The sequence below is a fragment of the Acomys russatus genome, chromosome 31 (genome assembly GCF_903995435.1).
Source record: "Acomys russatus chromosome 31, mAcoRus1.1, whole genome shotgun sequence".
Taxonomy (NCBI): Eukaryota; Metazoa; Chordata; class Mammalia; order Rodentia; family Muridae; genus Acomys; species Acomys russatus.
The window spans coordinates 7,869,225-7,882,205 of record NC_067167.1 but is presented as its reverse complement, the minus strand read 5'-3'; the positions used below and the strand labels follow the sequence as shown (position 1 = coordinate 7,882,205).

Genomic DNA, 12,981 nt, shown 5'->3' with positions numbered 1-12,981 from the left:
GTGTTAGGCACCGATTTGAGCTTTAGGGTTAAGAAAATATCAAAGACCTTATTAGTTGTTTTCTAGATTTACAGTACCAGCCATTAATTCCTGCCTATTGAGGACAAATTAAGTTTAAATAGATGGCTGCTGGTTACCTTAAAAATATAAAGCCGCTCTTACACCTTTGGAAATATCTTGTCATTGTTTTGGTTTGTGGCGTTACAGTTGAGTAGGGCTATTGCTTCCTTTTCTCCCTTGGTTGATTTCCTAGTACCATGGGATACTATGAAAACTCGGCCTCAGTATGGTAGCTTCCACGTCAGTGGTGGAAAGACTCTCCAAGTCCTTGTACACAGTGTGTGCTGTCTTCAGCAATAACATGTTAGGTTCAAGACCTGGAAGTCAAGTAAGGGCAACACTAACAGACTCTATGGCTTGCCCAACCCCCTGTACTCCCCTGACTACCATTGGAAGGGAAAATTTCCATAGTTGGCACTAGCATTTTTGGTAGCTAGTCTATGGCTCCTGAGAGAAGCAGCATCATCCCAGGTGATATCATCCCAAGTCGTATAATTTTCTCTTAAATAAATAAATAAACAATATTTTAAGGAAAGAAAGAAAGAAAGAAAAGACCAAAGCCGGTAGTCCATTCTCCGGGAGATTCGCCAGTTAGTACACACAGGAGTGGTGAGTCTCTCTCTCTCCCCCCTCCCTCCATATCAGTGAACAAGCTTGTATGAGAACAGACAAAGACATTGACTTTGGAACGGTCAGAGAGGGAGACATTTTTGTTGTCGTTGCTGGCTCTTTTCTATCGTATTATCTGTACATTAGTTTTTCAGGTGAGAAGGGTTCTCTAGCCTGTGTGTCCCGCTGAGTGCTGTTCTGAGGTGTCTTAAGGACACCCACGGCGCATGCCCGGAAAGAACCACACTAAATGGAGAGAGAAGACATAAATATTATGAAAAGTTAAACAACAATTCAAGACGAGAATAGAAAGAGACCACAAGACAGTTTGAGTTGTCTTCAGGGACTGACTCCAGTAACAGTTGCCAAAGGACAAGCTCCCTGCGGTGTGGGGTGAGGGGCTTCCTCACAGGCCTGTCCTCCGCCTCTTCTCACCCACTTCCCCACCTACCCAGTGGGTTCTTTTCCTGTTATCTAAAGACTTAGAGTGTTACTTTCTTGCCCGTCTATCCCTAACCATCAGTTCATCATTTCAACCTCCTTCTCCCTCATACCCCGAGAGTCTCAACACCCCAACTCCAGGTGAGGCCGACAGCCTCCTCAGCCTGTGGGGACATGGTCTGCACTGCACGCAGGGCTGTGCTTCAGAAAGCCAGGGTCTGCCTGAAGCCGTTACGGCTCTTCTCAGTCACAAGGATCAAGAAGCCTTCTTCATGGTTATCATCCGTCCACTTAGGGCCCGTGGCCCTGCCGGGGAAAGCTGTGTCCCCTGATCACTTCCTTCTTTCCTCCTCTATCCATGGCTCTGCCAAACCTTACAGCCTGTCCCAGGCCCCACATAGCTCTGTCGGCTCATACCCCACTTTTACTTAGCTACATGGCTTGGCAGCATGGGGGAGGCGGGCATGATTGCTGGAGCCCTAAAAGCCTTCAAACTGTTTCTTGGCATAGTCATAGAAGCCTTGGCTTGTCTCAGCCCTTCCTACAAGACTTCAGGGGAAAATACTATGCCGAGTGTCACGTAGGCTCCCTGCAATGGATGTGGGAGTATATTCTCACCATGGCAACATGCCAGTTGCATCCAATTCTTCTGAATGAGAACTGTCTCTCACTGTGTAGTGTTGGATGCATCCATGGAATTAGATCTGAGGCGCTGGCCTCACTCTGACAGTATCCTCCTTTCTGTTGTCAAGCAGAGCGTTCTCATAGCACCGACCCACTCCTCCTCCTGCCTCTGGAAGCCTACCATTCTACAAACCAGATGGCTCTGTGTTCAAAATAGTCTGCCCTTCCTTTCTAGACATGGTCTGCTTACTTGGGCCTTTGCATTTGCCCCATCTGGAAGCTTTGGAAGCTTTTTACCCAGGTGTTCGTGCGGTTGGCGCCTTCTCATCATCTAGAACTGAGTCCAGATGCAACTCGCTCAGTTAGGCCTCCTCCAGCCTCCTAATCTAAACTCGTGTGTACATATGAACATACATGTACACATACATAAACAGTTCCTATTCCTATTTTTTCATCGGCTTCTTTTTTTGTGACATTTGTTACTAAAATAATATTGTTCCTTTATTTTCTCGCGCGTTTCTTATTTCCTTCATGTTTATTATAACTTCTGAAGTTAGAAGCTTAAAAAAAAAAAGTTCAGACTGCAGAGATAGCTCAGCAGTTAAGACCACATACTGCTCTTGCAGAAGACCCAAATTCAGGGTCTGGCACACGTTCACGCAACTCACACCACCTGTAACTGACTCAACTCCAGAGGATCCAAGGCCCCTTCAGGCCTCCAAGTGTACCCAACACATGTGTGCATTCCTACACACAGACATACAGACAAAAATAGGCTTTTTAAAAAGGGATACAAGATATCCTTAACACCTAGGCAAGTACTCAAATGTTCATATGTGCATATACATACATACATACATACATACATACATACATACATACATACTGCATACACACATGTATGTATGTGTTTGCTTACAGAACAGATTAATTGGATGGAGGGATGGATGGATGGACAGATGATGATCTTGCGAGCCGGTTAACAGTAATTGGAGACTCAGGCAAGAGCTTCCCTAAGCCCTCAATCCTTTGCCAGTACCAATAAATTTGTTGCTATCTGTATCTGTTCTTGTTTCTTGCCGGTCTCAGACATTTAAACGGCTCTCTTCCTGTACAGTGCTATTTTTACACCTTTGCTTTTGCCTCCTAAGACCTTATTCTAGCATTATCTCCCCTTCTAGATCTTTGATCTCCTTGAGTGTCTTCGAAATATGAATATGCTAAGAGCGATCTCATTTGTAGGAGAATGATAGGTCCTTAGGAAAACTCTTATCACTGGGCTGGAAGATGACTCGGTGGGTGAGACACTGCTCTCTCAAGCCTGCAGCTAGTCATCTAGCGCACTGCTGCCTGTAGCTGTAGCTCCCGAGTTCCCACACCCTCTTCTGGCCTCTAGGGCACCTCTACCACCACACACACTTGCTCGCACGCACACACATGTGTGCACATACACATATAATCCCCCAAACCTGTGTGGTGGAAGGAGAGAATTGACTCACGTAAGTTGTCCTCTCACTTCCATTTCAAGTACCATGGTGCGCGCACACACACACATAAACACACACAAACACATGCAAAAGAAATAAGATGTAATTTTTTTAAAAACTGTATCCCTCAGACCTGTTATCATATTTGTTACATTCCCTTTACAACAATCGTTTTTAGCGTTCCCTGTACCATTGGTCTCCAGAGGTTTTGATCATCTCTAAGCCTCGTAGGAATTCTTTTTTTCTTTTTTTTTTTAATTTATTTTTATTTTATGTGCATTGGTGCTTTGCCTGCATGTATGTCTGTGGGTGTCAGATTTTGGAGTTACAGACAGTTGTGTGCTGCCATGTAGGTGCTGGGACTTGAACTTGGGTCCTCTGGAAGACCAGTCAGTGCTCCCAACCACTGAGCCATCTCTCCAGCCCAGGAATCCTTTTTGAACACACCCTCAAGTGTGTTTATTTCCTTGTAAATTATGTTCATATATAGCCATTTTATGTGAAATAAATCATGAATTCTATATAAAAATAAGAAAGGGGACAATAAAGTAAATTTTAAAGTAAAATTTAAAGTTAACCTACCACAAGCTTATTGTATTCTCAGTTACCAGCTTTTTCTGTATATTTTACACATTTGGCATTCAGATGTGTTGCTACTGGTGATGGCTTTTTTGTTAGCTCATTTCTCAGGGTACATTGCATGTATCAGACAAAAATGATCAGTAACACAATGGATGTAGCTCATATTTTATAAGTCCCATCTTTAAATTTTAAACTTTCTTATTTCTGTTTTATATATTAGATGAGGTCTCACCATAATATAACCCTGGCTGGTCTCCAGCTGGGAATCTTGCCTCAGCCTCCTGTGTGCCGAGATCATGCCTGTTTAATTTACAACTAAAAATAAAAATTATGTCTGGGTGTGTATATGAGGTGCGGGTATGTGTGCAAGGGTACTCGCGTGGAGGCCAGTTTTGTGGAGGTGGTTTTCTGTTTACAATAGGGACCAGCCTCAGGTTGTCAGGTCTATACTGCAAGCACCTTTACCCTCTAAACCTGTCCCAATTTTCAAAATCTTAAAACAAATTTCTAGTGGTGCATTTTTGTAATCCCCGCACTCAGGAAGCAGAGGTCATTGTCAGTCAGCTTAGAACACAGGATAAACAAGCGCATAGACCTTGATTTTAGTAATGACTTGTTGGTACGACACCAGAAGAACAGACAACAAAGGCTAGATGGGAATTCATCAAACTGCAAACCTGCAGTGCACAGGAAACTGCCAAAGTGAAAACATACCTGTGCCACCGGAAGCTATCTACAGGCATCCCCTTCTTCCTGTCTGGTCAAGGTTAGCATCTAAAGTATACATTGGAAATTTTTTTGCTTTCTCTTTCTTTTGATACAGTGTCTTGCTTTGTAGCTCAGTCTGGTCTTGAACTCACTCTGTAGCCTAGGAGTGCTAAGATTGTGGGCGTGTGCTACCATACCCAGCACGGGATTCTTATAGCCAAGAAAAAAGAGAAAGGGAAAGGAGGAGGGGAGAGGAGGGGGGCAGGAAGGCAAGAAGGAAGAACAAAGGATCTGAATAGACATTTCTCCAAAGAAGACATGCATAGGAATGTTTAGCTTTTACTAATCTTCTGTCAAATGCAAATCAAAACCTTAAGATTCCCCTCACATCTGTTAGAGTGGCTGCTTAGAGAGCAGGGTGTGGAGAAGGGAGAATCTTTGTACACTGGCAACAATGTAAATTAATATAGCCATTGTGGGAAATAGTATGGAAGTTCTAAAAATTGAAAATAGACGTGCCATTTGCTCCAGCAAGCACACTGATGGGTGGATATCCAACAGAAGTAAAAATCATCGTCCCAAAGAGATACCTGCACACTCGTGGTCATCACAGTGCCACCCACAATGTCAAGGACGACCACATAATTCCTGTCAATGAATAAATAGATACAGAAAGTAGGAAGAGAAGGATAGAGCGGGGGGTGGGGGGGAGGTGGGGGGTTGGGGGGGAGACAAGCTAAATGTCTAACAGCCGGTAAATGGATACATGTAGGAAGTGTGTGCGTGTAACAGAATAGCATTCGACCTTCAGAAAGAAAGAAATCTTACCACTTTCAAGAACGTATGTAGATGTAGAAGATACTATAACAAGTTAAGTAAACCGGACACAAAAAGACAAATACTTCAAGATCCCCCTTTAATAATCTAAAAAGGGCCAGGTAGTAAGATAGAGGTGAGGAAGGACCTGGGGGGAGGGGCATGGGAGTGCTGTCATCAGTCAGAGGCACAAAGTTTGTAGTTCTGACTCAGTGTTGCTGTACAGCAGAGTCTATAGTTAACAATCTCGTAGCATATAATTGACATCAGTTAAAAGGGTAGATCGTAAGTACTCTTACCACAAAAGAAAAAAAAAGTAAACCATGTCTTTTTAAATAAATAAAGAGAATAGGGGAATCTTTTGAAGATCTTGGTATTTGTTTCTACTGGCTTTCTTTCCAAGCTTGAAAATACACATGCAAGCCTCAAATGTAAAGAAAATATATTTGATTATTTGATTGTACGATGTGTTACTTGATTGGTTTGAGCCGTTAACATGCTCCTCGCTGTCATTTGGCATTTGTTGAGTTCACCAATTGATGGTGAGACTAGATTTGAGGTTGTCCTCCCCTTCCCACAGCTAACAAGCCTTTAATCAAGGCACAGAGGAGCTCTAAGTAAACCTTGCTTTTGAATCTGCGTATCAGGAGGGGGCTGGGTGCAGGAGCTAGAGGATGTCATGGCACAGTGATTAATGGTCCCTAGGAACTGAAAAGGAGAGTAATATACACAGCATTTCTACCCCCTGGAGTAGGAATGCAAACACCATTGTGCAAAGCTGTGCATTGTCACTGACTTCCTGGTAGCTGGAGAATCTCATGCACTCTTCTACCACAAATAAAACTGTCAGAGAAGTGACAGAGCTCACAAGGTTGACCTTCCTACTTAAAAAGAATAGCTCAAACACAGTGAGCCAGAAAATTAATTTTGTAGCCGATTGAGAACTGAATTGTTTAATAAGAAATGAGAAAATTGGAACTTTTCTTGAAAAGCCTCAAACACCCAAATATCTGTTGATTCCAGCTCTACATTTGGTTTTCTTAAATGTGCCGAATTCCTGGAAACCTCTGCTTAGAGCCATCTAAAGGAAAAGCATCTCTTTGTAATGGAGTGGCATCTATTTGGCCTGGTCTGTAATCGATTTAGAGGACTACACTGCTGATGGTCTCCAGAGATGGTTGTCTTGTGTGTAGGGAGAACCCTAGCATTTCAGAATGGCTTGTACCGTTTCAGAAAGTAGTTCTTAGGTAAAGCTCTCTCTCTCTCTTCTCCCCAGTGACTCTGTGGTTTTTAATAATAACCCGTTTCCAAATGCTAAGTGAGAAGCAAGCCATTTTAAATTATAAGTAAGGAACTGTGGAAGCCTGCAAAAAAAAAAAAAAAAAATCTAAAGTTTGTGTGAAAAGTGGTGGTTTAACTGCCTTTGGGTGTCACAAACGACAGGAGAGTGTGTGACAGTAACAGTAGCTTCACTGAGGACAGCAGTAACGTACACTTTAGCAGAAAACCGTCTATTCACAAAAATTGTTGGATTGTTTGTTTGCCTATACTTCATATTATTTTTATTCCCACTCATTTTCTGCATTGTCTGATTTGTATTGAATTTTTTAAAAAATTATTTTCCATAATATAAAAAGAGTGAAATATTGATTCATGGAAATAAAGCCATACTTCAAGTAAAAAGAAAGAAAAACCTTGGGATTCTTTTTCTATTTGTCTTGTTTTTTAGAGTGTCACTATAAATTACATCTTAAATCGTTGTGATCTAAATTAAGACAGCATCAGATGGATTAAGCCCTGACTTTGGTTTCCAAGTGGTTACACTTTTCAACTGTATTTGCAAGAGTTATTTTTAGTCAGGCTGTGGTTATTTTTAGACTCGCTTCTGTGTCACTAGGAAATGTGATGCCTGTCTTTCCATTGTTGTTTATCCGGAAGTCCTGGGGTACAGGCTGTTGAGATCAACTCACACTGGAATGCTGCCTCTTCTGGCAGATAAAAATATAAAATATACATGGAGGAAAATATGTATATTGACAATATGCCAATTTGTACTAAATCTCTATTATTATTTTAACCTCTTCTGTACTGAGCAGTAGACCAAGGTTTTTAGAGAATGCCAGAAATACAAGGTTGGGGTTCCCCCTGCTGGCATGCATCCTGGACTCCTGAACAGACCTTGGAAAAGCAGAAAGGCCTGGGAGAGAGATTAGAAACAGCAGTGCTGGCTTCTTTCAAGAGACCTGATGACAGAGAGGGGAAACAGGGCACCACTTCTTTCCCCCTGAAAATGTCATATTAAAAAAATTGGTTGATTTAAACATTGTATTTTATACATTAGAGAAAACAAATCTTAACACTACAGTACTATACTACAGTACAATACTACGTTGCTTTTGAATGCTGCTGCCTCTGTGATAAGCTGCTTATACACACTGCTTCTCAAGTGCTTTATGTTGTAACCTAAGGAATAATAAACCAGCGGATCCACAAAAGGAGTTCATTCCCCCGAAGAAAGTGCAGAGCGGGCATTGTCACAGTAAATTAAAGCGCGCGCATTACAGCCGACAGATTCTTGTTTTAGCATTTCAGAGGGTGACGTGGCATCCTGTGATTGTGTCTGCCCATTTACCATTGCTTCTTTTTAACTTGCCATGTGCATGTTTGAGACAGTTCTTTATTTTCCTTTGTAAATGCCAAGTAATATTAATGGCTCATTTTGAAAAAGAAAAATTTTAATTGACTCCTAAAAGTCACCTCTGAACTTTGTATTATGTTTGCATTTTAAAAGCCTGTTCAATCAAATTAAAATATTGTATTTTCAAATTGCCTTTCAGTAATGCCGTCAACCTTTTAAGCAATGTTCCAGTCTCTTGTTTGGATGTTCTCATTTGTCCATTAACCCATGAAGAAACAGCCCAAGAGGCGGCGACTCTGGATGAACCACCCAGTGATAAAACAGCCGAGGAAGACCCAGCTTTGAAGAGCAGTACCATGGTATACAATGGCATGAATATGGAGGCTATTCAGGTCTTGCTCAGTTTTATGGAGAAGAGAATTGACAAGGTAAGGCTGCTAGAGTGGAGGCCTTGCGTAGGTGCATCTAAAGACCGGGTGTGCCGGCAGAGAGGCAGGTCACACGGCATGGGCTCCCATGGAAGCTCGTTGTGTATACTTGGCATGCTAGGTAGTTTTACTTTAAAAGTATTTTATCATAATAATGATGAATGAGCAGAAACCAAGTGAGTTTATTTAATGTTGAAAATTGCATTTTTACAACACCAAATTTATAACTCGTGTCTGAAAGTAAAGGAAGGAGTATTAACTGCTTTGCATAGCTACTTTGTAAATGTTAAAGTAAAAACTAACCTACTCTAAAATAGCATCTTCAAAAGTGTTTCCCCTTCAGTTTTCTCTAGTCCATCACTCAGTTTCTCTGGCAGATGTGTTGAAAGGCAGCAGTATAGCACAGATGGATCTGAAAAGCTGTTGCTTCATTGAAGCACATTAGCTGCGCTGGTGTAAACCCAAGAAAACATAGGGGGAAAAAAACCAGAAAAGACAAATCTAGATAGTAAAATAAAGATAGTTTATGGAAATATTATTTAAAGTAAAGCCTTGGTATCATAAGCTGTATCCTCCCATTGCTCCTCTTCCCTCCCCTCAAAAAAAAAAAAAAAAAAAAAAAAAAGTCTTCGTATTCTCAGGTTACGTGGAGGAGAGCCACACCCTTAGGAACTGAACTAATATGGCATGCATGGTTTTCTTTATAGGGAAGCAGCTATAGAGAGGGTCTAACTCCAGTTCTCAGCTTATTAACAGAATGTTCCCGAGCCCATCGGAACATCCGAAAATTTCTCAAAGATCAGGTAATTGCTTCCATCTTAAAGTTAAAACTTTGTGTATATGTTGTTAACATAGAACTAATAAATTCTCGTGATAGTTCTCTTTCAGAAAGTCAGAAACCTCCCAGACAAAGATAAATGATCTTGTGTACGTTGTTACTCATTCATGTACCTAGTAAATGTTTCCTGAGGTCTGTCACGTGCTGTTCGTTAAACACTGCTCTGAGTACTCAGCCCTGTGAGGGTTTCACTCTTACAGGCTGTACCTTATAGGAGATTTTTTTAAAAAGCTGTGTAAGAGTAGGGCGTGATGAGTGTCCTATAGTCGGGGAAAGCAGGGATGGGAAGGAGAACGTCCTTAAAGAGGTGAGAGCGAGCAGAAAGTTGCATAAGAAACAGTGTCTCTGAGAATGCTGAGAAGACTCTATCAGAGAGAAAGCCTTTAGGGTGCTCAGATGTGAAGCTTTGGGGTGCTTAAGAGGAAGGAGGCAAGGCACCCAGTGTGACTGGACAGAAGACTGAAGGGAGAGACTGTCAGTGCAGTGAGAGAGTACACAGGGCCGATGATGAGGTTGGAGAGCACTTTGGATTCTCTCTTAATAAGATGAGAGAACACTGGAATGTTTTCAGGGGGATTGAGAGGACCCCATCTGTGTTGAAAAACACTTCAAGTGCTGTGGGTAAGAGAGCAGAGTGGAGCCTGCGTGGATGGCTGCCATAGTACTTAGTGAGAGTGTCCTAAAAATGACCGAAGGGGGTAGATGGTGGTACAGTAGTGGCCAGAGTTCCTTCGTGGAGCTCCGTCTTGACAGTGCAGCTCACACAGTGCACTGATAGATTGGGCCATACACTGAGAAGAAGTGATAAGCTTTGAGCCTTTTAGATTCTGTCTTAAACTCAAGACGTTGACAGTAGTGGACTCCCTAAGATTTCAGTTTCAAACACCTTCTTTCAGTGCCCCTTAGTGCTTTCTTCCAGCCTGTCTCACCCCATAAATACTGTGCCTTTCTTGTCGCTCCTCTGCACCCTCAGCTCTCTCTAGCTGAGGCACACTCTTCCACACTTCATGACTGTAGTCACTGCTTTCCAGACAGCTTGAACTGCGCTCTACCTCCGCCTGCCCATTTTGAAAACAAAACAAAACAAACCAACAAAACGGTTTAGTCAGCCTTCTACCTACTGTTGGCTGCTACTGAGCACTTGGACTGACCAGTGTCCCTTAAATTTAAGACCACCAACATCAAGTGGCTTCCCAGCACACTCCAATACATTTTAGGCTCGTTTTTCTTCAAACAGAATCCCACGTAGCCCAACACTGTCCTCAGACTCACTATACAGCTGAGGAGGGCCTCCAGCTGCTGATCCTCATGCCACTGCCTCAGAGTGCTAAGGTTATGTGTGTGCACTACTGCACCCGAGTGTATGCAGTGCTGGAGCTCCATCCCAGGACCACGCATGCTAGGCGAGCCCTCTGCGGACAGAGGAGGTACATGCACTGCATGCGGGTTTCCACCTCCTTGAAACCCTTGCTTCCTTTGGCTCTTGGGACACAGTAGAGACCTTTGCTAGCCAGCTTCCCAGTCCTAAATGTTTGCATGCCTAAGCCAATGCATCTTGTGCCTTCCTCTCCTCCCTTGCTGCTCACACTCCAGGGTAGTGATTTCAAACATATCTATATGCTGATGGTTCTTAGGTGTGTACGCTGAAATTCAAATCTGAGCTGTCCTCAGATCCTTGGCGTTCATGATGAAGCGCTCATGTTGACTCTGGCTATGTCGTGGTTTTCCTCTAGTGCAACCCAAATTGACCCCATAACCTCCCACCTCCTTTCCTGGTGCTTCCTCTTCTTTTCCCACGCCATTACTAGCACCATACTTTATTTCACTGGCCATTTATAAATTAATCCGGGCCATTTGGTCAATGGTGAAAGTTAAGTAGGCACCTTACTGTGTATCAAGCACATGAATAATGCCGATAAAAGGCACCAGAAAGCAGGAACTTGTTACTTTAACACAGATACCTTAAAAACATGGTCCCTGTTTCAGCAAGATAAACTAGCCAGCTCAGCGTGTTTATAAGTTTGATTCATTTAAGGCATTCTACCTTTACTAGAAGAACTTGATAAAGAATAACGAATGAAAAGATTTAATGGGGCTGGAAAGATGGCTCAGGTTAAGGGCACTAGTTGCTCTTCCAGGTGACCTAGGTTCGATTATCAGCACACATCTGTCTATAATTCCAGTGCCCTTTTCTGCTTCCACAGGCATTGCATGCACACCTTTTTTTCTTTTTGTATCTCGCCTGGCTTGCATGTACATCTTGCATAGACAGACATGTAGGTAAAGCACTCATACACATAAAATAAAAAGAAATACTTCTTCTTAAAAGAAAATATTTCATTTTCTTTGTTTTTATGTGTTAAAGGAAGATGAAGCTTCAAGTAAAATGTGTATGTTTACTTTTTCTAATAAGGAAAGCTAAAGAACCCTACTTGTTAGCCACATACTGTGTAGATGCATGGCAGGACAGGTAAACGCATAACTAAATTTATAAGGTTTATTAGTCTTTGTTTTGTCACTGTAATGAAATCCTTGGGCAGGACATTCTGAAGAATACTGTGGGGTGGGGCTGGGGGTCTCACCATTCTGGAGGCCCAAGGTCGAGAGATCAAATCCAGTGATAGCCCTCTTACTGCCATCCCAAGGGCATGCAGAGCTTCACATGGCACATTAGTTACACTGCTTGTTGCTGGGACGAAATCCCTGACAGAAGCAACTCAAAGGAGGAAGAACTTAGCCTGGCTCATGGTTTAAGGACATGGTCCACCATAGTAGGGAAGGCATGGTAGCAACAGCAGCTTCAAGTTGTCACATAAGGCATATAAACTGATGGTTCATATTTCATCGAAGCATTCCTTCAAAGGTACAGAGTGGTGGCACCCTGTCTGAAAACAGTAAGAGGTGGCTGGGGTGGTGGCCCAATGGGTAAGAACGCTTGCTATATAATCACGAAGACCTGAGTTCAAATCCTCATTACCCTCATAAAGAAGTTAGGGATGGGCATGCGTGCCTGTAACTTCAAGCTATAGGTGCTTAAGACAGGAAGAATGGTGAGGATTAGTGGCCTAGCTGTAGGTACACTGAGAGACCCTGTCTCAAGGGAATAAGACACAAGAACGATAAGCAGATGCGCAGTGCCCTCTGGCACCCATGTATATGCCTGCATGCAGGTGCATGCACAGCAACAGCAAAGAGTACAAGGTTTCACAGAGGCAGGGCAAGTTTCTTCATCTTTAAATATATATATATATATAAAAAGACTATTTCTTCCAGTATACAGCGATGGCACAGCCACTAGGTATATATTTCCATTCCAAAAGAGAAGCAGAAGTTGGGGAAGGGGCTCAAAGGTCCAGGGATGGGCAGTGGGAGTGGGACCTCTAAAAGTTTGGCGTCTAGGGCTGGGCGTGGTGGTGCACACCTTTAATCCCAGCACTCGGGAGGCAGAGGCAGGTGGATCGCTGTGAGTTCGAGGCCAGCCTGATCTACAAAGTGAGTCCAGGACAGGCAAGGGTGCACAGAGAAACCCTGTCTCGAAAAACAAAAAAACAAAAAAACAAACAAACAAAAAAAAGTTTGGCATCTTAAGCACTCTATAGTCTCCTACAGGTTTGCTGTACGTTGCCCAGATGGCGGCTTGCCACTGTCCGTGGCTTTTCTGAGCTGGCATGTTGCTGCTCAGCCCTTGTTCCTTGGGTCCCTTGGGCACCACTCCAGCATCTCCCCTGTGTGCCATCCCTCCAGACACTC

The 12,981-nt window shown here is 42.9% G+C and overlaps 1 protein-coding gene across 7 annotated transcripts in view; it reads left to right on the top strand.

Annotated features, from left to right (window-relative positions):
* Positions 1-12,981, top strand: part of Ric8b (RIC8 guanine nucleotide exchange factor B) — a 97,997-nt gene that overhangs the window by 46,009 nt on the left and 39,007 nt on the right. For 6 of the 7 annotated variants that reach the window (XR_007830058.1, XR_007830056.1, XR_007830057.1 and 3 more), the window contains exons 5-6: positions 8,165-8,393; positions 9,101-9,196. Coding sequence is in view for 4 of the 7 variants with exons in the window: in XM_051139939.1 (XP_050995896.1) it covers positions 8,165-8,393; positions 9,101-9,196 (325 nt within the window). In the remaining 3 variants the exon portion in view is untranslated. The remainder of the gene's footprint in view (positions 1-8,164; positions 8,394-9,100; positions 9,197-12,981) is intronic. The other variant, XM_051139938.1, reaches the window with a different exon arrangement.